Source organism: Camelus dromedarius, chromosome 8, assembly GCF_036321535.1.
Source record: "Camelus dromedarius isolate mCamDro1 chromosome 8, mCamDro1.pat, whole genome shotgun sequence".
NCBI classification, from domain to species: Eukaryota; Metazoa; Chordata; class Mammalia; order Artiodactyla; family Camelidae; genus Camelus; species Camelus dromedarius.
This window is the reverse complement of record NC_087443.1, coordinates 46,935,469-46,959,027: the sequence shown is the minus strand read 5'-3', so window position 1 is coordinate 46,959,027 and position 23,559 is coordinate 46,935,469. Positions and strand designations below refer to the sequence as shown.

General features: G+C 36.8%; 1 protein-coding gene across 2 annotated transcripts in view; it reads left to right on the top strand.

The window, feature by feature from the left end:
• Nucleotides 1-23,559, top strand: part of PRKG1 (protein kinase cGMP-dependent 1) — a 1,104,481-nt gene that overhangs the window by 1,052,904 nt on the left and 28,018 nt on the right. For both annotated transcript variants that reach the window (XM_031461315.2, XM_031461314.2), the window contains exon 10: nt 15,191-15,287. In XM_031461315.2, the coding sequence (XP_031317175.1) occupies nt 15,191-15,287 (97 nt within the window). The remainder of the gene's footprint in view (nt 1-15,190; nt 15,288-23,559) is intronic.

Below are 23,559 nucleotides of genomic sequence, written 5' to 3'. Positions count from 1 at the left end.
GATTCCTTATAATTCTATTTCACATGCATTATCTCATTTACTGGTTACCATAACCCAAAGAAGGTGGGAAACTGAGGCATAGAGGGACCCTGTAGCTATTCAAACTCACGTAGCCATTGAACAACAGAGCTGGGATTTATCCAAAGCAGACTGGCTCCAGATACGTTTTAACCATCTTACATGATTGTCTCCTTACGTACCCACTGATTGCATAAATATATTATAGGTGCAGTTCTAACCAATTTGGCTATCTGGCTTTATGGCTCCTAGAAAATAAGTGTGTCTGGGTCAGAAATGAGAGGTAAGACAGGATTCCTGACTCTTATTAAGAGATAATACTTAAAAACTGAGCAACAAATAACAATGTTATACTATAGAAGTTTTATTAAGATCATCTTAAATAGAAGTAACATTACAGTAATTAATATTTTTAAATTATGGTTTGGAGTCATCCGCTGAATGCTCTACTGTGTTCAGTAAATTCTGCTTTTAAATGTTTTGAAATAAAATAATTCATTCTCAGAATATTGATGCTCTAAAAAAGAGGTGAGAGAAATCTGTGTGGTAGTTAGAAGGGATATTAAGCTTCAATGATCTAAACGATGTGCTTCTTGGTGGAACACCCCATTTCTTGATGGTGCTGGATAATTTGGGGTTTACTGTTTTGTTTACTATTAAACAAACAGTCATACTTTCTAGATCCTAGGTCTTTGAAACATCTGATAAGTATCTTGCTGAGCTTGCTTTCCCTCAAACTTTTTTTTGAGTTATAATCAGTTTACAATGTCATGTCAATTTCGAGTTTAGAGCACAATTCTTCAGTTATACGTGAACATTCATATATTCATTGTTGCATTCTTTTTTGCTGTGAGCAACTACAAGATCGTGTATATATTTCCCTGTGCTATACAGTAAAATCTTGTTTATCTATTCTACATATGCCTGTCAGTATCTACAAATTTTGAACTCCCAGTCTGTCCCTTCCCACTCCCCTCCTCCTGGCAACCACAAGTTTGTATTCTATGTCTATGAGTCTCATTCTGTTCTGTTCTCTTTGTTCTTTCTTTCTTTCTTTTTTTTAGATTCCACATATGAATGATCTCATATGGTATTTTTCTTTCTCTTTCTGGCTTACTTCACTTAGAATGACATTCTCCAGGAACATCTGTGTTGCTGCAAATGGCATTATGTTGTTGGTTTTTATGGCTGAATAGTATTCCATTGTAGAAATATACATCTTCTTTATCCAGTCATCTGTTGATGGACATTTAGGCTGTTTCCATGTCTTGGCTATTGTAAACAGTGCTACTGTGAACATTGGGGTGCAGGTGTAGGGTTCCTTCTGGATATATGCCCAGGAGCGGGATTCCTGGGTCACATGGTAAGTCTATTCCTAGTCTTTTGAGGAATCTCCATACTGTTTTCCACAGTGGCTGCACCAACCTGCATTCCCACCAGCAGTGTAGGAGTGTTGCCTTTTCTTCACAGCCTCTCCAGCATTTGTCATTTGTGGATTTTTGAATGATGGCCATTCTCACTGGTGTGAGGTGAGACCTCATTGTAGTTTTGATTTGCATTTCTCTGGTAATTAGTGATACTGAACATTTTTTCATGTGCCTATTGATCATTTGTATTTCTTTCTTGGAGAATTGCTTGTTTAGGTCTTTGGCCCATTTTTGGATTGGGTTGTTTGTTTTTTTCTTATTAAGTCTTATAAGCTGCTTATATATTCTGGAGATCAAGCCTTTGTTGGTGTCATTTGCAAAAAATTTCTCCCATTCTGTAGGTTGTCTTTTTGTTTTACTTATGGTTTCCTTTGCTGTGCAGAAGCTTGTTAAGTTTCATTAGATCCCATTTGTTTATTCTTGCTTTTATTTCTATTGCTTGAGTAGACTGCCCTAGAGGAACATTTTTGAGATGTATGTCAGATAATGTTTTGCCTATATTTTCTTCTAGGAGGTTTATTGTATCTTGTCTTATGTTTAAGTCTTTGATCTATTTTGCGTTTATTTTTGTGTATGGTGTAAGGGAGTGTTCTACATTCATTGATTTACGTGCTGCTGTCCAGTTTTCCCAGCACCATTTGCTGAAGAGAGTGTCTTTATTCCATTGTATATTCTTGCCTCCTTTGTCAAAGATTAGTTGACCAAAAATTTGTGGGTTCATTTCTGGGCTCTCTGTTCTATTCTATTGCTCTGTATGTCTGCTTTTGTACCAATACCATGCTGTCTTGATGACTGTAGCTCTATAGTATTGTCTGAAATCTGGGAGAGTTATTCCTCCAGCCTCTTTCTTTCTCTTCAGTAATGCTTTGGCAATTCTAGGTCTTTTGTGGTTCCATATAAATTTAATTACGATTTGTTCTAGTTTTGTGAAATATGTCCTGGGTAATTTGATAGGAATTGCATTATATCTGTAGATTGCCTTGGGCAGTGTGACCATTTTAACAATATTGATTCTTCCACTCCAGGAGCATGGGATATCTTTCCATTTTTTAAAGTCTTCTTTAATTTCCTTCATCAATGTTTTATAGTTCTCTGTGTATAAATCTTTCACCTCCTTGGTTAGATTTATTCCTAGGTATTTTACTACTTTGGGTGCTATTTTAAAAGGGATTGTTCCTTTACTTTCTTTTTTGGTTGATTCATTGTTAGTGTAAAGAAATGGAACAGATTTTTGAACATTAGTCTTGTAACTTGCTACCTTGCTGAATTCTTCAATCAGCTCTAGTAGTTTTTGTGTGGACCTTTTAGGGTTTTCTATATATAGTATCATGTCATTGGCATATAGTGACACTTTTACCTCTTCTTTTCCAATTTGGATCTCTTTAATTTCTCTCTCTTGCCTGACTGCTGTGGCTAGGACTTCCAAGACTGTGTTGAATAGGAGTGGTGATAGTGGGCAGCCTTGTCTTGTGCCAGATTTTAGTGGGAAGCTTTTGAGTTTTTCACGGTTGAGTACTATGCTGGCTGTAGGTTTGTCATATATAGCTTTTATGATGTTGAGATATGTTCCCTCTATACCCACTTTGGTGAGAGTTTTTATCATAAATGGGTGTTGAATTTATCAAATGCTTTTTCTGCATCAATAGAGATGATCATGTGGTTTTTGTCTTTTCCCTTGTTGATGTGATGTATTACATTGATTGATTTGTGTATGTTGAACCAGCCTTGTGTCCCTGGGATTAACCCCACTTGGTCATGATGTATAATCTTTTTTATGTGTTGTTGGATTGTATTTGCTAATATTTTGATAAGGATTTTTGCATCTAAGTTTATCAGTGGTATTTGTCTGTAATTGTCTTTTTCGATAGTGTCTTTGCCTGGTTTTGGTACCAGGGTGATGGTGGCTTGATAGAATGAGTTTGGGAGTATTCCCTCCTTTTCAATCTTCTGGAAGAGTTTGAGAAGGACTGGTGATGAGTTCTTCTTTGTATGTTTAGTAGAATTCCCCAGTGAAGCCGTCCGGTCCTGGACTTTTATTTGTAGAGATGCTTTCCCTCAAACTTAAACTGATGGTTTAAAGAGCCTTTTGCCTTTCAGCAGATTCTTGATCCACTGATATGTTAGATATCACATTTCCTTTGTTATGCACCTAAGAAAGGTCTTCTCTCTAAACAAATTGCCTTGCAATACTCTAAACTGTTATATTTAAGAATAGACAGATAGTAGTAGAATTTACTTCCTATATGTAAATATTTTCTAGACAGAGACAAGGCCTGCAACTGTAATGTTAGCCTCCTGAAACCTACAACTGCAGTAATTCTTACTGCTACTTTTTTACATTTTTGCTTTCCAGCGAGCAAGTATCACTCTAGAAATTAATAATCACTTTTATGAATCTTTTTCAAATCTTGTCTCTTACAAGAAGCATAAATTTTAGGCTTATTTCAGCTTCATACATAGGCTGTAGCACAATTTAGAAATAAAAGTTAACTTTGGCAAGCCAACGAACTCACTTACATCAAGGTCATCTTGTGGCCTGTGTTGGTGATTTAATTATCCACACTTTGGCAAGAATGGCCTGTAGGAATCTTGTTTCTGAAGCAATTATCATTATAGCAGTGGATGTGTTGGCACCAGAATGTCAATATATCAGCTTTTTAAAGAACAAAACTCCACAGACCAACTATCCATGTATCACCTGTTTTCTGTTACATTTCTTAAGTGGTATCTTTGTACAAATAGCACCATAGTATAATTTCATTACTACTGAAATATCCTTTGTAGTTCAGTAAAAATAGAGTAATCATTGCTAAAGACAGATTTCCACAATTCGTAATTGTTTGCCTCATATTTGATATATTTTATACATTTACATTGAAGTTTATGTTCCATCCATTTTTTCCTATACCTGGCCAAATACTCTGTAGTTCTACAGCGAGAAACTATGTGACCCTTTCAGCTTTCCACTTGGAAGGAGAGACCACCCTTCTCTGCAGCCCACCCTCTAAATCCCAGTTTCCTTCTAGTTCATTGCACAGGACACTGCTCACAGGTGCCAAGATACAGTACATGTTTCTAAGGCTCTCACCTCCAGTTCATCAATTTCCTGTTCTAAAGGGGAAGAAAGGTTTTCTGTCCTCTATCTGCAGTTCTGTTATGTCTGCAAAGTTACAAGAGGGGCACATCAGACTGAGAATCCAATCAGATGCTGTCTGCCCTGTGAACACTTAAATGGATATCCAACATCCAGATTGTTAAACATGGTAGAGAGAGGCAAGTCAAAGGGATGCTCTCATCACAAATGTAGCTTGTTTTATTGTTAAAAGACCTTGAAAAACCAAATTAATCCACCAAGGCCATGTGAACTTGGTTAGCTGGTAACTCCTGAGAGAAAATTTAATAACCTGGATGAAGAAAAGGAGATCACAAAAAGAGAATTGAGAATAGGTTGTAGCCAAAATGTCAACTCTATCCCTAAAAAAATCTGGGAGGAAAAGGAAGTCAAATATTGAAAAAATATTCTCTACCTGTTAAGTGGTATAAAGAATAACCATAATAGGTCTGAATGTCCCTCCTAATTTCCTTCTTTTCACTCTATTATTTATTAATTATAAAAAAGGAGAGGATTATTTCATGCTATTCAATAAAATATGTAGTTATCAGATCAGGAGCTTTATGAGGTGGTAAGATAGACCAAATTCATCGTTTTTCACTTTAGGTACATAGTTTAGCAACTTCATATTGAAATAATTCACTTAGTGTTCTCTGCAATCTGTTAGTGAGTACCCCTCTTTAAAAACCATTGTTAAAAGCACAGAAAAATTGCCAATATGTGCTAACTCAGGAGTGAAGTTCAGTTTAAGTGTTACAGCATTATTTATTTAAGTCAAAGGTATAGCTAAAGTGAAATCTGATTACAAATTAATTCTAAACTTCCATGACAAATGAGGCATGTACTGTGAGAGACAATTATTATAATAATTCCATACCATTATAGAAAAGAAGCAGTGATTTAAGGATATTGAGTTTTTCCTTTATCACCATTATCTCTTCACTCCTGTGATTTGTATAAAAAATGTATGGAGAGACACCAGCTTCAAATACTGTGGCCATCTGTGCAAATCCTAACCAGTGTATTTTATTGTGAGCCTTTTGAATCATTGTGCAGACATCTTAGCAGCGTGGAAATGTGTAATGCCTTTTTTGTAAAGTGAATTCATCTTGAGGGGGACACATGCTAAGGTAAAAAATTATGGAGAAGACCACATTTTAATAGAGCTCCTTTTGCATTTCTTGGTTCCTGTAAGTATGTACTCTGTCAAAAACTATAGAATTAATACCTCAGCCAGATGATCAGGGTCCATGATGTCATATCCATAGCATATGTCCTTGATATGATGTGATGAAAAGGGCACTTTACTTCATTCTCCACAACTTATAATGAGTAAAATCATGAGAAAAACATCAAATTTGCCCCAACTGAGAAATATGTACAAAACACCTGACTGGTACTGCTCAGACTGTCAAGGTCAGCACGAACAAGGCACGTCTGAGAAACTTGGCGCAGCCAGAGAGAATCTACGGAGGTGTGACAGCTACATGTGATGTGGCATCCTGGATGGGGTCCTGGAACTGAAAAAGGACATCGGGTAACACTTAAGGAAATCTGAATAAAATACGGAAATCCCCTTTTTTAAAAAAAGCCCCAAGCCCTATCGATTGCTTTATTATTCAGTTCTATTGCCTGCAGCATAGAACAGTGCCAGATTTTGCATCCAGATGGCAATGACTTGATAACAAATACATGGTATTTTCTGAGAATTCATTCATTTGATAAATGCACCACCGCTATTACTGAACAATTTGACACGGCAACATTTTTGCTTAATTTTCTTTCTTTCTGCTTAATATGTTCTCACTCAGGAAAAGATAGACACACTTTCCCCTTTTCGAGAATGGATAGCATTCTCAAAAATCATTTGAGAATAACTGGAACTTGGGACACATTACCCTGTGATACTTGTACACGTTGTGATAAGTGTCTGTCACATACATATCAAATTAATATGAATAGTTCATTAAAACTTACATACGGTCATTAACCTTGGTAATTAACCATGATAGAGACTTACGCATGAATCCTATTTTAAAATACCAATGCCTGGTCTGAAATCCTAAGTTTTTGTCAAGGTCTATGTTTAACTCAACCAGTAATTCTGATATGAATCCTAGGTGAGAAGGAACCTCTGGTCTATAAGAATCTATGGTGAAATGCATTTACAGTTCTATTTTGAACATCAGGACATATATTTTCCAACTGCTTGCCTTCCTTGCATACCAGAAGCTGAGGGCAAGATGCCCTTAAGTTATAGCCTCTGTTAGTATTTCCGAAAATAAGAGCTTCAGGAGTCAGGGATCAGAGGACACAAAGGAGGAAAAAGAAAATGTGGGTACTAGGGCTTTCTGAGAAGTTGTATTTCTCAGGACACTTGCAATCCCAGAACAGTTCATCTGCAAATGAGCGTTATAGACACGTCTAGTACAAACCTTGCATTTTGAAGAAAAGGAAATGTGTTGGTCAGGTTGGTCCTGGACCTACTCCCTGATCACTTCCTTTCTTATATTCCTAGAGGCCTGCGAGGGTAGCGTATAGTCTTCTCAATTTTCTTCTTGCCCCATACACTGCATTTTATTGCCTTTTCTTCCTTTGACGCACTGTGACAATGACCACGTCCCCAAGCTTCCTGTCTCTGAAGTTCATGCAGAATCCTTCAGAGATAAAAGAGGAGCCATAAAAAAAGGGTGAACATAGTAAAGGTCCAGAAATAGAAGCTGAACCCTGGTGTTAAGTCTTGCTAATCCTTCTGTTCCCAGTTCAATCTCCTAACTGATCCTTTGATTAAGAGAACAATTAAGATTAATTGTAAGGTTTAATTAAGCTTAAACTTTCTCTTGTTTTTGTTTGTTTGTTTGTTTGTTTTTGAATATTTTAACCCTCATCTAAAAAATGGCCTATCAGAGGCCTATCAGAAAAGGCAAAGACTTCTTAGTTCTGTGGTGGAAAAATAAATTTTTGTATTTGAGGGGAAAACTTGGGCTGTCTTTACCCATCCCTTCTTTATAATGTAATCTGTGGCAAACACAGTCCTCCTGGAAACTGAGTGGGAGTGCTGCTGTGAGGGGTGTTAACGCTGGGGTGGCAGGAGGCCGAAGGATGAGGATGAGGGAGGCTTCCCAGGCAGACGTGTTGGAGCAGTGAAGGCAGGAGGTATCATTTTCACCTGTCTTCTTTCCCCTTAAACCTCACCTTCCTGGCCTTGGGAAGCTGTGCTGTGCCAGTCTGCACCATCCTGGTCTACAACCGTAAGCAAAGGACTCAGGATGAGAGTCTGAGATGTAGGAAAGGGAGGAGGAGGAAATTAATCTGCACTGAGATGAGAGAGAACTTCCTCAGACCCTGGCCTCTGATGGCTGTCCATTTATGTGAAGGAAATCTCTCTCCTGGCAGAAATAAAGTTGGGCACTGCATGCTTTTATGTGTGATTGCATACATTCAAGTATCCATATTCTTGAAAGCAAAAATAATAATTGCTGAATAACTTAATAAATAACTTTCTATTATGGGCCAGTGAGTCTGTTAAAGTAACAAACACCATAGGGGAAAATATATCAATTCCTTTTTGCCATTTTTTCCATGGCAGTATGTATTTACTTAGGCCCTTATTTTAGAAAGAGAAAAATTCAATTCAATATGGAATCTATTTAAAAATTGAGTAGCTAAAAATGCATATTGGTCAATACATTTTAAGCTAACAGCAGGTAGCATATCCTCGCACATCTTTTACAAATTCTGCTCTGATATTTGAATTTTTAAAAACTATCTTTTGAGCATCATTGTACTTTTGTTTCGAGTCCTTTCATTTAACTGGTGCACATACACACATACCACACCACGTACAAGAAGGCATCAGTGCTTAGCTACAGAAGTCACATTCTTGACTTAAATCCATAATAAAATAGCATATTATGAAAATATATTTTATAACTTGTATGTTTGCTTTGTTCTTCAAATACAGAGTATTATAAAAACTGTGAAGATAGAAACAGACAGTAAAAAGCATCACAGACCACAAGTCAAATCACCAGTCCCTTATGCCTGCGTCTCTGTGACTGTGGCTCAGTCACTTACCATCTCTGGACTTAGCTCTCTCATTTTTAAAAATGTGAAGGTTGGATTAGATGAGCTCCCAGTGGTGTTGATCTAGATTTTGAACTATGTTAGTATCTTAATCCTTCGAGATACAAACATCTTTAAAGTTGTGTGATTCTCTATCTTGTTTAAAATGAAGTTTTTGGAATAAGTATAAATATGCCATGATGTGAAACATACCCAAGGCTTCCAGCCCCAGTTATTCTAGTGTGGAATTACTGAAATCAATCACATCAATAACTGGTCTACCCAGTTGCAAAATAGAAGTGAAAATATTTATTATTCCATCTTCACAGAGAATCAGGGAGGCTAAATTAAATGAAAGAAATTTTAGTCCTTCAAAGAAAAGACAGGTGCTTCCTAAATGCAAAATATTTGCATTATTATCGTTCTTATTATGCAGCCGATATGAGAAAACCAATTTCCCTGTGTATTCCTATTGGCTCTATCTCCTCAGGGGAATGTATCTGAAAAATATGTAGAACCAGTTCATGGCTAGAGTACTTAAAAAATGGCTGTGTTTCTGGAAACCACAATTTTGAAAATAGAGGAAGCAAGCTAATGTCTCAAAATCCGTGAAGAGATTACATTTTCTAGAGAAAATTGACATAATGAAATACTTTATATTCATTGTTACTTTCAAACTTTTTATTTCTTCAAGTTTTTACCACTACTAAAAGAATAGTGACTCTACCTATATGCTTTATGGCCGAATAAATTAGAAATCATCCCTTTTTGTTTAGATTTTTAAGAATAGGGTCTCTTATGTCTAAAGGGTTTTTAAAAACCTTATAGTAATAGGGATGTTTGTAAATCCTTATTTGAAAAACAGTATTTCAATTGGAAATAACTCCCCTATACAATATAAAATAGTTCACAGTTTTCAAATGAAGTAAAAAAATTCTGCTTTTAAAGTTTAATTTAACAATGAGACTTTAATAAAGCAATTAAATTGAGAAGATGATTGATGACTTGATTATAGATTTAATAAAGACCACCCATTCTTACCTTAGGGACTAACCTTTAATTCCAAACATTTTAGAATCAGGGGCATAGGACATGTACTGTTTTCACATACACAAAGTTAAAAAAGCCCAAATCACATCTGTTCTAAATATGCAAATAAGTATTATTGGTCCAGGGACCAATTCTACTTTCTCTATGGCCACTTATCTGGCTGAATTTGTACTTATTCTACTAGACCTACAACTTAATGCACCAAGCTTCATTAAATCAGAAACTATTATTGACTAAAATCCTATGTACCAAAGTGTTTTTTAGGTAGATGGCCAGTATTATAGCTTGCCTATATCTTAGACCAGGTATCTATTTTATGTTTAAGTCTGATTTTTTTGAAAGTTCTTACCCCTTTAAATTACTTCTGTAGATTATTTATAGAGTTCAGTGTTCTTTGATCACATAAAAAGTGAAAGGATTTCTAGGCATTTATCTGAACATTTAAGCAAGCTAGGATTCTGACTTTATACAAATCATACTTATTTACTTAAGTGTATGTTTGTTGATACTTCTACAAAGGCCTGAATGTTGAAGAAGTCAGGACCTGTAAGTACAGAGTCACTGACGGAAATAGGACCACGAGTCATGAGCGTTCGTCTGTACTAGGATGTGCTCTTGCATCATGTTCAAGTCCAGCAGAGACATCGATGATCTCGTCTTACCTATTACAAGTTATGGAATAGGAAACTTAGTCATAGATGAGAGCCCATGAGTATTTACTGAAACATTTTATAGGTTTCCCCCAAGAACTGATCGAATGAAATTCAACAGGAAATATAAATACACCAAGAGCAGATGAGCACAGGCAAAGCAGTGGGAACTGATTTGCATGTGGGTTAGAAGGTGCTAAGACTTTACTTGACTTTCCTCAGAGACATTTAGAGCAGACTTCTGGAACTGATTTGCGGGACAGACGAGCTGGGCTACCTCAGATGGGGCCACATTAGTCTGCTCTTCCGCTGGCTCTTAATTACTGGCTTTTGTATCCCATCTGGAACTACTGTTATGTTCCTTTGGTTGTTGGACCTACTTTAAAGCTGCACATACTATTGTTTGCTTTGAAAAATAATTCTGAACCATTTCTGTTATTGTAATATCAAGGAAAAGATAAAAATCTTAATTTCCATACATTTTTGCACTGGGTTATTGAATCTTTGTATTTGGTTTTCAGTATTAAGGAGAAGTGTTTGCTTCTTAATAATAATGGTCAGTCATAAGGAATAGAACATAATTCTGTTATTTCGAAATGGAGACAGAATTGATTTTGTGGGTATATGGCAACAACAAAAAACAATTGTGTGAATAAAAAAGGACGTCTGATTCTTACTCCTCGGTTTTGTGGACGCTGCTGCTGTTGGAAGAGATAGAAAATGCAAACTAAGGGTTATTATCTGATTCTGAAAGGAAGTAAATGTAATACTGGATAGATGTGTAGTTTTAGAAGGAGAAAGAGAGGTTAAGATTATTCCAGTATTTTTCTGTTTCTGGACTTTGATGTACGTCTTGGTCTCATCCTCTTTACACCTGTGCCTTTACGCTTTCATGTCTTTTAGAACCTCCCCGGGTATATAGCAGAAACAAAAAGAGGAGGTGAAAAATCTAGGCCTTCTAGATCTTAGGCGCTTTTTTCTAGAAAAATCATTTTCTTTTTAAGCAGTTCTTAAAAGTTCTATATTTCACTATTTATTTAAATAGTAGCCCTTACAGATTAGGTGGATCTGATCACCATAGGCCCAGGTGAATCTTATGGTCAGGCATGTTTGAGAAATAATATATTATCTGTCTTCCTCACCCAGCACACTTACTCTCTTGTTGTATAGTTTTTTTCATGTTGTTAACCTATTTTGAGGGTTTTTAAGCTTCCTCAAGTTAGATGCAGACAGGGTACGTTGGTATGTACACTTCTCTGGAAGGAGGATGCATAGCTCTAACCCCATATTAAAACAAATACATGAATACAGTTGACTTTTGAATAACATAGGTTTGAACTGCGTGGGTCCACTGATCTGTGGATTTTTTTCGGTAGCAAATACTATGCGATCCAGTTGGTGAACGGGCAGACACGGAATGGCAGATTCAGGAAGACTGTGCATATGGAGGCCCCACTATAAATTATATGTGAATTTTTGACTGTAGAAAGGTTGGCGTCCCTAAGCTTTGCATTGTTCAAGGATCAGCTGTAAATAATAATATTCTTTGAAAAAAATCTGTATCCCAAACTAAGGAACATTAGAAAATATACCTTATACTCCTTGCTAGATTTTAAGCAAGGAAACATCAGGAACTGTATGTCTTGCTGATAGATGTTTCCCTTAGCACTTGGCAACTGTCCCTCTCATAAACACTTCTGCACAGGTGGATCTTAGAACTGCGTGAAGCGGGGCCTTATTTCTTGGCCCCGGTACCCCACAGTAGTACGTTATCTAGGAACTTGTGTTCCACGTTTACCTCCTTTAGGCAGAAGGATTTTATAGAACAGCAGCCATTTACTTAACCAGTTTATTTAGTCTCCTTTCCCATTCAAAATTATCATTAATTAAAAGAAGTAGAACATAATTGAGGGATGCAAATTATTTTCAAATAATCCCTGAGTAATAAGAAAGAATGAAAATGTCCCTCCAAGTTACAAGCTTGAGTGGTTAGATACCTGCAGAAGCTAATTCATCTGTACTTTTAGCTTTTGTACAAAGGTCTCTTCCGGTGGTGATTTCCATGGTGAAAAAACAAAGCTGTTGATTCAAAAAAGAAAAGTATACAGAGTCTGTGTGGTGATGAGACTCCCTAAAGGGTAACCTCAATGAGAAAAAATAGGTATGAAGTACTAAGCAACTAGCACTTCCTTGGTAGAAAAGAGGAACAGCTTGGTCATGTTCTTATGTTGTTGGGCTTCCCCCAGAATCACCTGAGGCAAATACAGCAGAAGTGAAGATCAAGAGCACAATTATCCAAAAGCCCCTTCAAAATGTATCTCACCAACCATTAGATAAAAATCACCCAACTAGTAGTACTTTAAAAATTTACCTAGAAATAACAGCAAAGTAATTAACGAAGATTAGCAAAGTATGATGACAAGGTTACCAATCTCTTTTCATTAAAACACATGAAATACTTAACTGTAATTGGTGTTTCCAGTATAGAAGGCAGTATATATTTAAGCAGATTTTAATGGCTACAAAGAAAATCTCTACTGTTTAATATGAGATTTAATACATCCCTCCCATCCATTAATTAAAACATGATCAGACAGTAACTGTAAACTAAGTCAAAAGGATTTTGCTGTAGAAGGGCAAACACAAAGTAACCACCTTGTAAGTTTTGCATTCTGCATGTCTTTTTATCCATGTTGCTTTTTTAAAAGCTGTGATAGCCATTACAGAGCTACTGTTCATTCCTATGGGTCTAGAATGACAGGGGTAGGAGCAAAGGACAAGTTATAATAACCCCCAATACTTTTGACATGAATGCATCATACCCCAGACTCATTGGGCAGCTACTGATTTTCCTGGACCATTTTAATCCACCCCAAGATCCTTCTGTGGCTTCTGGAACCCCTTGAGGTGTTCAGAACTATGGTCCTAAACCCTTACAGTGCATCAGAATCATCCAGGGAGCTTTAAAAATGTGGATATTTGATACTGCTTCCAGAGATTGCTGATTCACTACCCAGATTAAGTAGTTTCTAAAAGGTGCTCAGGTAGTTCTGATGTGCAACAAATCGCTGACCACTTACTTGGATATTTCCAGCCTAATTTTACAGAGCCCAAGTGTAAGGATTGGGAGGGGGTGCATCTTCAAGAGTTATAAGTAATAACACCATACTTTAAATGTATAAAATGATATCAAAATAATCTGAAAGAGTTTACCCTCTGTGCATCTGAGATTTCTAAGTCCAGCAAGCACATAGGATGTTATTCAAAAACAATCTCATTAAGAATCTGACTGCCAGGAAATGCTTGAACACAAACTATCACGGAGTCTGATCCAAACAGATGTCTTTTTAAGCACCTGTTGGTGTGAACTCTGCCACTGGCCCTTTAAATGGGATGGAGTTTTAATTTTCCAAAAGTAGGGAGCCAGTTGGCATGCCAGAAATGTGCATTTGTTGCTTGCGTTCCATTCTAGAAAACTACCTCTTGAAGTGCTATGTTGATCTCTTGATTGTGTAGTTAATGAGAGGAGTCTGCAAATACCATGCAGATTGACTAGCAGCCTTACTTATAGAGGTTTATTATAGGGAGTTGATTTCCCATAATCAGCTAATAATGAAAAACAATGTTTTTACCCACTTGTGAATTTTTCAAGAATTGACGTGTTAAAAACCAGAACTGTGGTTGTAAATTGGAGAATGTTCAAATCTCACCTGGAAAGCCGTTTCACATTTCTCCCACGTGGAGAGTCTGAGTTTGTGTTTGATTATAATGGAATAGCTAAAACGTTACACAGCCTAACACCAAACATGTCTGTGGATGATTCTATCCAAAAAGTGACACAAGCTGTGTTAGTATCAGTATTTCAAGCGTGTTGATCATGTCTATCTATAGCATCCTACTGAATCAGGTACCACCTGGCTGAAGGTCATGGGTTACACATAGCTATTCAGATAGTTCGAGACAGCTGAATTACTCTCTGACCTGACTTTAGTGAGTGGGAGGATCATCTTCATCTTTATGCCTTCCTGCCCTTTCTAAAAATAGTAGGGCCTTTAACAAGGAGATATTTTAAGCTGCTCATATTCACTTGTCTCATCAGCAGCAGCTTATTTTGGCCACTTGCATGTGTCAGATTTGCATGTGTGCATAGTTAGACTTCTTGGAGGAGAGTCCTTGCTCCTCTGCACCTTCCATATAAGAAACTGGCGAACAGAAAGACACTGGGATGACTAGCTGAGAGTCAGTGGGCAGACACAAACGGAGGGAAGACACTTTTTAGGAATGTGAATACGCTTCCAAAATCATCCATTTCAGACATTTTCACATCAGTCCTCAGCTTTTCGGATCTGTTTTCATAAAACCTGGCTGTGATTTCACTCCAGAGACCTCAATGATCTTGCCGCTTTTAATAAATATTGATAGGAGCCACTGCCAGCCTGTATCTGGATAAGGGAAACTAATGAGAAACTGCCATCCAAAATCTGAACGGCAAAAACAAAACCGAGCCAAACCAAATAACCCAAAACAAAACCGAAAAAGAACAATTCAAACAATCCGTGCTCACAAGAAGACGCGTAGAAAAACACCAGGATGTAACTTTGATTTGATAACTGGATTTATCAGTCACATGACTGACATGCAGTGGGTACTTTGTATTTTTCTACTTTGAAAAACAAGTACAAATCTATGTTATTCTGCACAACGGGGACCAAAAAATTATGAGCGTGAGAAAACGCAGACTCTAAAAGCAAGATGGAATTTAAGCAGGTAAACCCTGTTTCACAGTCATGTCATTCCGGTACAGTTGTACGTGGTACTCGTGTTGGCACCTCTAAGAAATTTCCATTTTTTCGCATCAAAAAATCCAGATATGAAGCTGAAGCTGCTTTCTTCGCCAACCTGAAGCTGTCTGATTTCAACATCATTGACACCCTTGGAGTCGGAGGTTTCGGACGAGTAGAACTGGTAGGTGATTGTTCTTTAAAATGCTTTTTAAAGTCTCCATCTTCCTTTTTAACTTTTTCTCCTAGATTAAGATTTCTCTTATCTCTTTTCTTCTCCCTCTAATTAATCACGACTATTCCTAAATCGGTACCAAATACTTTCATATCAGCACATCTGAGTTTGCAACATAGTGAGCTATGTTATACAATCAATAAGCTAAAAATAAAATTAGCACTGAAATCGTTTGTAGAAAACCTCTTCATATTAAATGAAAGGTAAATACATTTACTTAATGAGGAGTCATAAAGCACTTATTACTCAGCTGATTTTCTATGGTCTCTGTTTACTTCCTTAGTTCTGAGCAGTGCTCACTAACTCAGTTATGCACCCTGTCTCTAATCACAGTAATTAAACTGTAAATTTATATATAAAGGGACATGGGATATATTTACATATATGTTTATGAAAATAACATATGTAATTATTCTCACCACTGCTTTAAAAATCAAGTAAATGGCGTTGTAGTTATTCTGTGATTCTGTAGTTTCAAGCACCTATTTAGATTACAGTACGTATGTACTATACCCCTATTTAGGGTACAGTACATAACCACATAAGATTGATAGTTTGAATATTTTACATAATTTATTTCACACAGATTTTTATTTGTATATGTACATACAGACACATACACACAAAGCTAAGTGCTAGTGAAGGTGAAGATATTTTGGTGCAAGTTGTATGTTAAATACATTGTATGAATGTGATGGAAACCAAATGAAAGCATGTGCTCTATTCTGCCTTTGTTTAAAGTATAAATTTTAAAAAACTGACATAGTGCAACAAAAATTAGAAAAAGATGTATTCTGCTGACTGAGTTGCTGCATTCCAAGACTGTGTGGCTGAAAACTCTATTTGAGATTGCAGATTAATCTCCACCTCTCCTGAATGTGGAGGAGTCCCTGATATCAGACACCAGTACAGTATGTGAGGAACTCCCTGAGACTGTGTACAGTTCAGTAAATAGTTACTGTTGCCATCAGGAGACTGGAGAAATCCCCTTCCATAAAAGTAGACTGACCCACTGCTATTTTTTCTTTATCTTTGTCCATTTGTGTTGCAGCTGGGATTTCTTACTCTGACAAGCAGAAAAAAGGTTATTTACTTAAATATTAGACAAGAAAGTGTCTCACTGACTTTGCTTTGTGCTTCTCCTAACACTGGCTGGAGATATACTACTGGAGTAATACTCCTTCTGACTTCATAGTGCACCTCTGGGAATCTAAGTATTCTCACTTATACGAGTGAAGAATCAAGTGAGGGCCTAGAAGAACCTCTTGCTTTTCTGAATCCTGCCAACTAATGCAGTCTTAGATTTGTTTGTCAAGAACACTGATTTTTTGTGATAGTATACCTGTTCACATTGCTAATGAAGATTTAGTGACAGTGCTCTACATTAGGGGTATTGGGACATATAAACAGGACAGAGGGTAGAGCTCCTTGCCATGAAGGGTTTATTGTCTGATGTATTTATTTATGTAGTTGTATATGTCTAAACCCCTCTGTGAATGAAGCAGTCTAAAGGACAGAAGTTCCTAGAGATTAATTTTATGATGGTTACAGTTTCTTAAATAATTTTTAAAGACTCGACAATAAATTGCCGTTTTAGTTGACCAAAAAAATCAATATTATAACTTTGCGGTCTCCTGGAGTTCTGATAACTTCAAGTTGGGAACCTTTAAGTTACCAGTGAGCTACCCTATGAAATATAGGAATCTACTCAGAATTTCTGAAATATGGGAAATCATTCAGACACTGAAACCACTTCAAGCTGAATAATCAAACGCCAAGCTGATAGTGGGACTCTTCCAGCAAATTCCCTCAAAAATATGTGAGGAGGCACAAATAACCACAAAATTAAGGAAGGTTCAAAATGGGTGTATAAAAGGTAATGCAGTTTAAAAAGACTGTGTTTGTATGCATGTGTGTATTTGAGTACACACATACTTCTATTTAATCTCCATCACAGGAGAGATAGTCAAAAGTAGTTCAGTCTAATTTTCTTCTCATGGACATTGTATTTCACTCTTTTACACAAATGTTTATAGACTCAGGGAAATCATAACCTCAAGGATGAATTTAGGTTGGAGCTATAACCCTGTTTACAGACACTCTAATTACATTGCTGAATGATAAATCCATAATGGGTTATTAGGTACAACCAGTACATCAAGGGTGGAGATGCATGTCCTTAACCTCTGAAGTGTAATCTTGCACTTCCCAAACACTATGAAATGATCAGAATACTCAGATTGTCTTCACTATTCAATGTGGACAAGCCATTGAAATGATCACTATTACCCTTGAATCCATTGCCCCCAATTTTTACTGCTTACTAACTGCCAGATAATATTAATTACTGGGTAGGAAAAATAATCTGTGATCGCTCATTTTTACATGTATTCAGTGATGCCAGAATTGTGAGTTTCGCCTCAATACTTTGTAACCACACATACCATTGCCATAGTGTATAGCAAATCACCATGAGGGCAGTGGTGACTGCCCAGGTGTACCGTTAGAGTAGGACCCACACCATTCACAGGTAGGATGATCTAGGCAGAGCCCAGCTCTGTCGTGATTCCAGAATTTTTTTCTTCATTCCCCTCTGCAAAATGGTGCATGTGAGATAATTGTATTGATATTATAGAGTGCTATTTTTAAGCAATATAACCTTCCCACGGACTCATTTTACATATGTATACCCAGTACTGAACATGTTAACACCCAGTATGTAATATTCAGACACTGAACTTATCAATCCTTAGTTCAGTAGTAATGTTGATAAATGACATAAAAATGATCAAAAGTTGTACTTTAATTTTATAATAGTATTTTTTTAATTCCCCAGGTGTAGATTTTAAGATTATAAACTCTTGGATATGAATAATTAAGAAATTTGAGTTTGTGAACCCCATTTCCTGTTAGAACTAAGTTAGGACTGTTTATATTCTCTTGCTCAATGTAACACCCTTTAAAAGACGTCTTAGCATTTCTTACTTTTTATAACATGTCAATTTAGATGAATTTAGGTGCAGGGGTATGCTTCAGGCTGAAGAATTGCTAAATAGTTTACTGCCAACTTTTGGAGATTAGTACATAATTTTGGCACATAATAGAGACCTAAATATTTGTTTAATGATTAGATTAGAAGCTTGAAGTAAAAGTCTTACATAAATGGAAATTCTGATCAAAAGTTATTCAGTCTATTTCATAAATATTTTTAGCATAACCGATTTTAGCTAGTTTAGTACCAGACATGTCCTGTCCACACCCATTACCTACAGGAAGTCATTTATACTGCTTTCCTTCTTGTGATCTGATATATACCATATTCTGCACGTGTTTTATTTTGAAGAATGGGCTTTCAAATTTATTCAGTGCTGTTTACAGAATGTCTTCCAGAAGACCACACTCCATTCATAATAGCACCTTCAGCTAAAGAACTCAGCTTTTTAATATGTGATTTACTTGTTAAAGCTATAAGGACTGCTATAAGACATCTAGATAATCCTGTTAATTTACAAGGCGTGACTGTAAAATAAGGAGATTGATTTTACTGATTACAAGTGAAAATTAGTCCCATTGCTTTATGGTCGCATTCTTACTTTACTTTACTTTGCTCTTGTCAGAGAGGTATGTACTTACTTTTCAGAGTAGATTGGTACAAGCCAGACTTAAAACTAGCAGTGCTGGGTGATGGATGCTTTAAATATTATATGTGTAATCTATTTATTCAGCAATTCAGTGCCTCCTCTAGCAGAGCACCATACTTTATATATGTAAAATTTAGAAGTGATGATATGGAAAACATAATCTCTGTCTTCTTGGATTATATTCTTTCTACATAATTTATTATGTATTTATGTAGTGAGCTCTCTGCTGGGACATACCACGCTCAGTAGACAGTGCCTCTAGGGACTCACAGTCTCCTGGGAGAGACGGTCAAACAAGCTAATACGTAAACCCGCAATCCAAGTATGAGCAGCACATGCTCAGTGCAGAGAGGAGCAAGCCTTCCTGGAGGAGGCAGCATTTCTAAGACAGAGGGAGAGTTAAGGGATCAACATAAATAACCCCCACAGCATATGGTGCATTCCTGCAAAATCAGACTACTGCAGGATGGTTCAAATACACTGGTGTTACTTTCTTACTAAAATAATCAAGCTTTTCGTTTGAACCCAGCTTTATAATCTTCCAGTTGCTCTCATATCCAGTATATAACTTCACCTTCCTAGCTACCCTGAGAGGCCTGATCCACATTTCATAGGAAAGAAGTCAGGAATGATGCATATGAGGGCACCTAAGACCACACAGTCACTGACGGAGCTGTTGCTGTTGCCATTGCCCAGAACTACTGTTTTTTGTTTTTGTTTTTGTTTTTTTAACTAGAATTTTTTTTTTTTTTTTATCATTCTGGCTTCTAAAACTATTTATATTCTTACCACCACCAGCCACCATTATAAAATCAAACGTGTTACTTCTGGTTGCATGTACACCTATGTTTTAAAAGAAAGTCTTGTAGAATCCAAGAACCTGCATTAGACATAAATACAGAATAGATGCTATGATTATCTGCTGTTCACCTCTACTGTCAAACCTTCAGAGAATGTATTTTTTCTGAATCCTTTCCTGCCCCTAGTTTAGTGTTAAAACATCTGTGAAGGGGGCGGGGGCAGAAATCAGACAGTATCACATGGTAGCTAAAAGCTAGAGCTCTGAATCAGACTTTATGGATTCAGATCTTACCAACCGTATATGATTAGTCATTTACTTACCCCATCTGAGCCTCAGTTTCCTCATCTCTAAAATGAGGATAATAATAGAATATGTGTCTCATAGGCTGCAAAGATTAAATGAGTTAAAATCCCCAAAATAGTGCTTCACACATTGTAGGTCAGTAAGTGTTGGCAATGTTGTTCTTGTTATTAAAATATGATAATGATACACTTCTCATTTTCAACTATCCATATAGAAAAGGAAGGGAACGGAATAATTTTACTCTTTAATCTCCCAATGTTAAGCCAAATCCTGGGAGTACAAGCATTTCTCCAATATTAGAAAGAGCCCAAGGTTTTCAAACGACCTACAGTGATAGCTTCTGTTAAATTCCCCCAAACCACTAAAGCTCCTGACTTTCTGATCTCTCATGAGTGGAGATGGGAAACAATTTTCAATCTTCCTCACACTAAACCTTTGTGCGCTTGAAGTAGTCTGCTCTTACTTACCCATTTCTCTTCTAAAGAGTAAAGCCCCACCTCTTAACCTCTCAGTAGGAAATCTTTTTTGTTGCAAACGGATAAATCATATCCAGTTTCTCCAATCTCCTTAAACCATGGCACCCCAATGGGGCCCAAGAAGGGTCTGGCTCTTGCCAAATGGAGGACAAAGGTCACCTCTCATTTGGACTGCCCAGAAGGGGGGACTGCAGTAACAAGTTGTAAGAACCCTGCCAACTCGCAGCCACATTTGCGTAACAGGGTCTGTGTGCTGTATATGTGAGCATCCTTACCACTCTGGGGGCAGTCTGGCCAGCTGCTTGGTCACTGTGAGTCACATGCCAGTGGCCTGGAAGGCTACGTAAACCAACTTATAAAAAAAAAAAGGGGGGGGGGGACTAAGAGATGACTAAGCAAGATATTAGGTGATGAACCTATTACTCAGCCAACAGAGTTTTGTTTCATCATTATGAAAAGCAAAAGCTTAACTCCAAAGGGAAATCCTATGTAAGATGAAAACATTTCAAGAGCATCTTACTGCCAGGCCACACAACAGTGAAACAGAATAGCTGTGGGATTGCTGGGCAGCGTTGCCATTTGCGCCCACAGTGATTTGCGCTGCAGAGGATGCCTGGGGGAACCCTGCTGTCCTAAAGTCAAGTGTCCTCTGTAACCAAAGTGACTAAGGACTCTACACTGGTTGAAAACTCAAAGATTGCCTCATTTTAACATAGCCTTTTCTCTAGGCTTACCCTACTTGGTTCATTATTAATACATCATCCTCATTTATATCGATTCTTCAAAAGAATAAAAACTGACACAAATTATTAATTGTCATAAATAGCACTGATTTCTAAGAAAATAAGTTATTTAGATAGCTAATGAAAAGCCAATTTGATAAATGCTAATGGAACATGACAAGCACAGTCTCAGCACAGGCATCCCTCAGAGAGATTGTAGGTTCGATTCCAGACCCACTGCAATAAAGCCAATGTCATTATAAAACAAGGGACAGGAAGTTTTTGGTTTCCCAGTGAGTATAAAAGTTATGTATACACTATACTGTAGTCTATAAAGCATGCAAAAGCATTATGTCTAAAAAACAATATACAGACTTTCTTCATTGCTTAAAAATGCTAACCATCATAGCTGAGTCTTCATCAAGTCATGGAAGTGACATCAAAGAGCTCTGATCGCAGATCACTGTAACAAATATAATAATAATGAAAATGCTTGAAATATTGGGAGAATTACCAAAATGTGACACAGAGACACGATGTAAACAAGTGCTGTTGGAAAATGGAATTGACAGACTTCCTCAATACAGTGTTGCCACAAAACTTCAATTTGGGGGAAAAAAATACAGTATCTGCAAAGTGCGATAAAATGAAGCAGAGTAAAAGGAGGTATGCCTGCATACTGTAATGCCTGAAGTGTCCAACCACAAGATAGTGTCTGAGCAGAAATCACAAGTAATAAAATTTATCTCTACTTTGCCATATGCAAATAAAGTAAAATATGCATCAGTCCATCTTATTACTGTAGAATATATTTTCTTTAGCACATTGATAGTAGCAACACAATTTAGACTACATGAATAACAAATAGAACAATTACCTTCTTACACATCTTTTGAAATTATAGGACTTTTATATACTAATTATCTATTAAAATGAAGATTTTTTTGTTTGAAATTAGTGTCCTATAGTAAAGTAAAATGTTAACAATTCCTCCTCTAAATCTGCAAGTTATTCTAGAAAGATCAGTGTACAGTCAGCCCTCAGTATTCATGGATTTCACATCCATGTGTGCAACCAACCTCAGATCCAGAATATTTGATAAAGTTTCAAAAAGCAGAAGTTGAATTTGACGTGCACCAGAAATTATGTACATTGTATTTACAACTATTTACATAGCATTTTCACTGTACTAGGTATTAGAAACAATCTAGAGGTGATTTAAAGTATACGGGAGGATGTGTATAGGTTCTTTGCAAATATTATGCCATTTTATGTGAGGAACTTGAGCATCTGAGGATTTGAGTACCCACAGGGGTTCTGGGACCAATCCCTCAAGAATACTAAGGGACAACTGTAAATCTAGAAGGTACTGGACATGTCTTTCCAAGGCTTTGAATAAATTTTGGATGAATTGTTTTATTGCCAATTAACAGTGTAGTCACTCACCTTTTTATTCTCTGTGACATAAATTTGATTTTTTTAACCCAGTGAATTTATGGTCACATCACATTCAGCAAAAAATTATCTACTAAAAAATTCCTAAATAGTTTTCTGAGATATAGAAATATCAGGTATGATTCCTGCCTGCAAAGAATTTCTTGCCTTCTCCTAACTAAGAATATAAGATTAATACATATGGATGATATCAAATGACCTCCTTTAATATTGTATTAAATTCTAAATCTTGCAGAAGGGTTCTCGGCCTTTCAAAAAGGGAGCATTTGGAGCTGTTGATGTAGAGAGGCCCTGAGAAGGCACAGAACTCAAGCCAGGGCTCAGAGAATAGGCTGGGAATTAAGTGAACAGATGATTAAAGGCCATTCAGGGGAAAGGCCATTCCAGGAAAAGGTTACAACAGGGAAGGCCACGTGTTTTCACGGGACACCAAAGCAAGTGCCCTGATTAAAAGCTGTGTGAGGGAGCAATGAGAAATATTAGATAACCAATTGATAGAGTTTAATTATATTCTTAAAGGAAATTAGACTTGAAGGCATTTGGCATTTGGGGGCATTAGGTCAAGTGAGGAAAGCGAATAAACAGTGTCAGCTCTGAATTTCCCCCATGAAATAAAAGAATACGCTATAGGGTGACTGGACGGTCTATTTTTAGGTGGCGCTGCTCCCAGAAGTAAACATCATAATTTCTCTTCTGAATAAGGTAGTTCACCCTGTGCCAAGATATATTCCACATCCCTGAAAATTTTATGTAAACACTTTCAAAGAGAGATCCCTTCCATGAAGAAGGGAAAAACTGTCTCCTTGTGTATGTTAGTAGTGT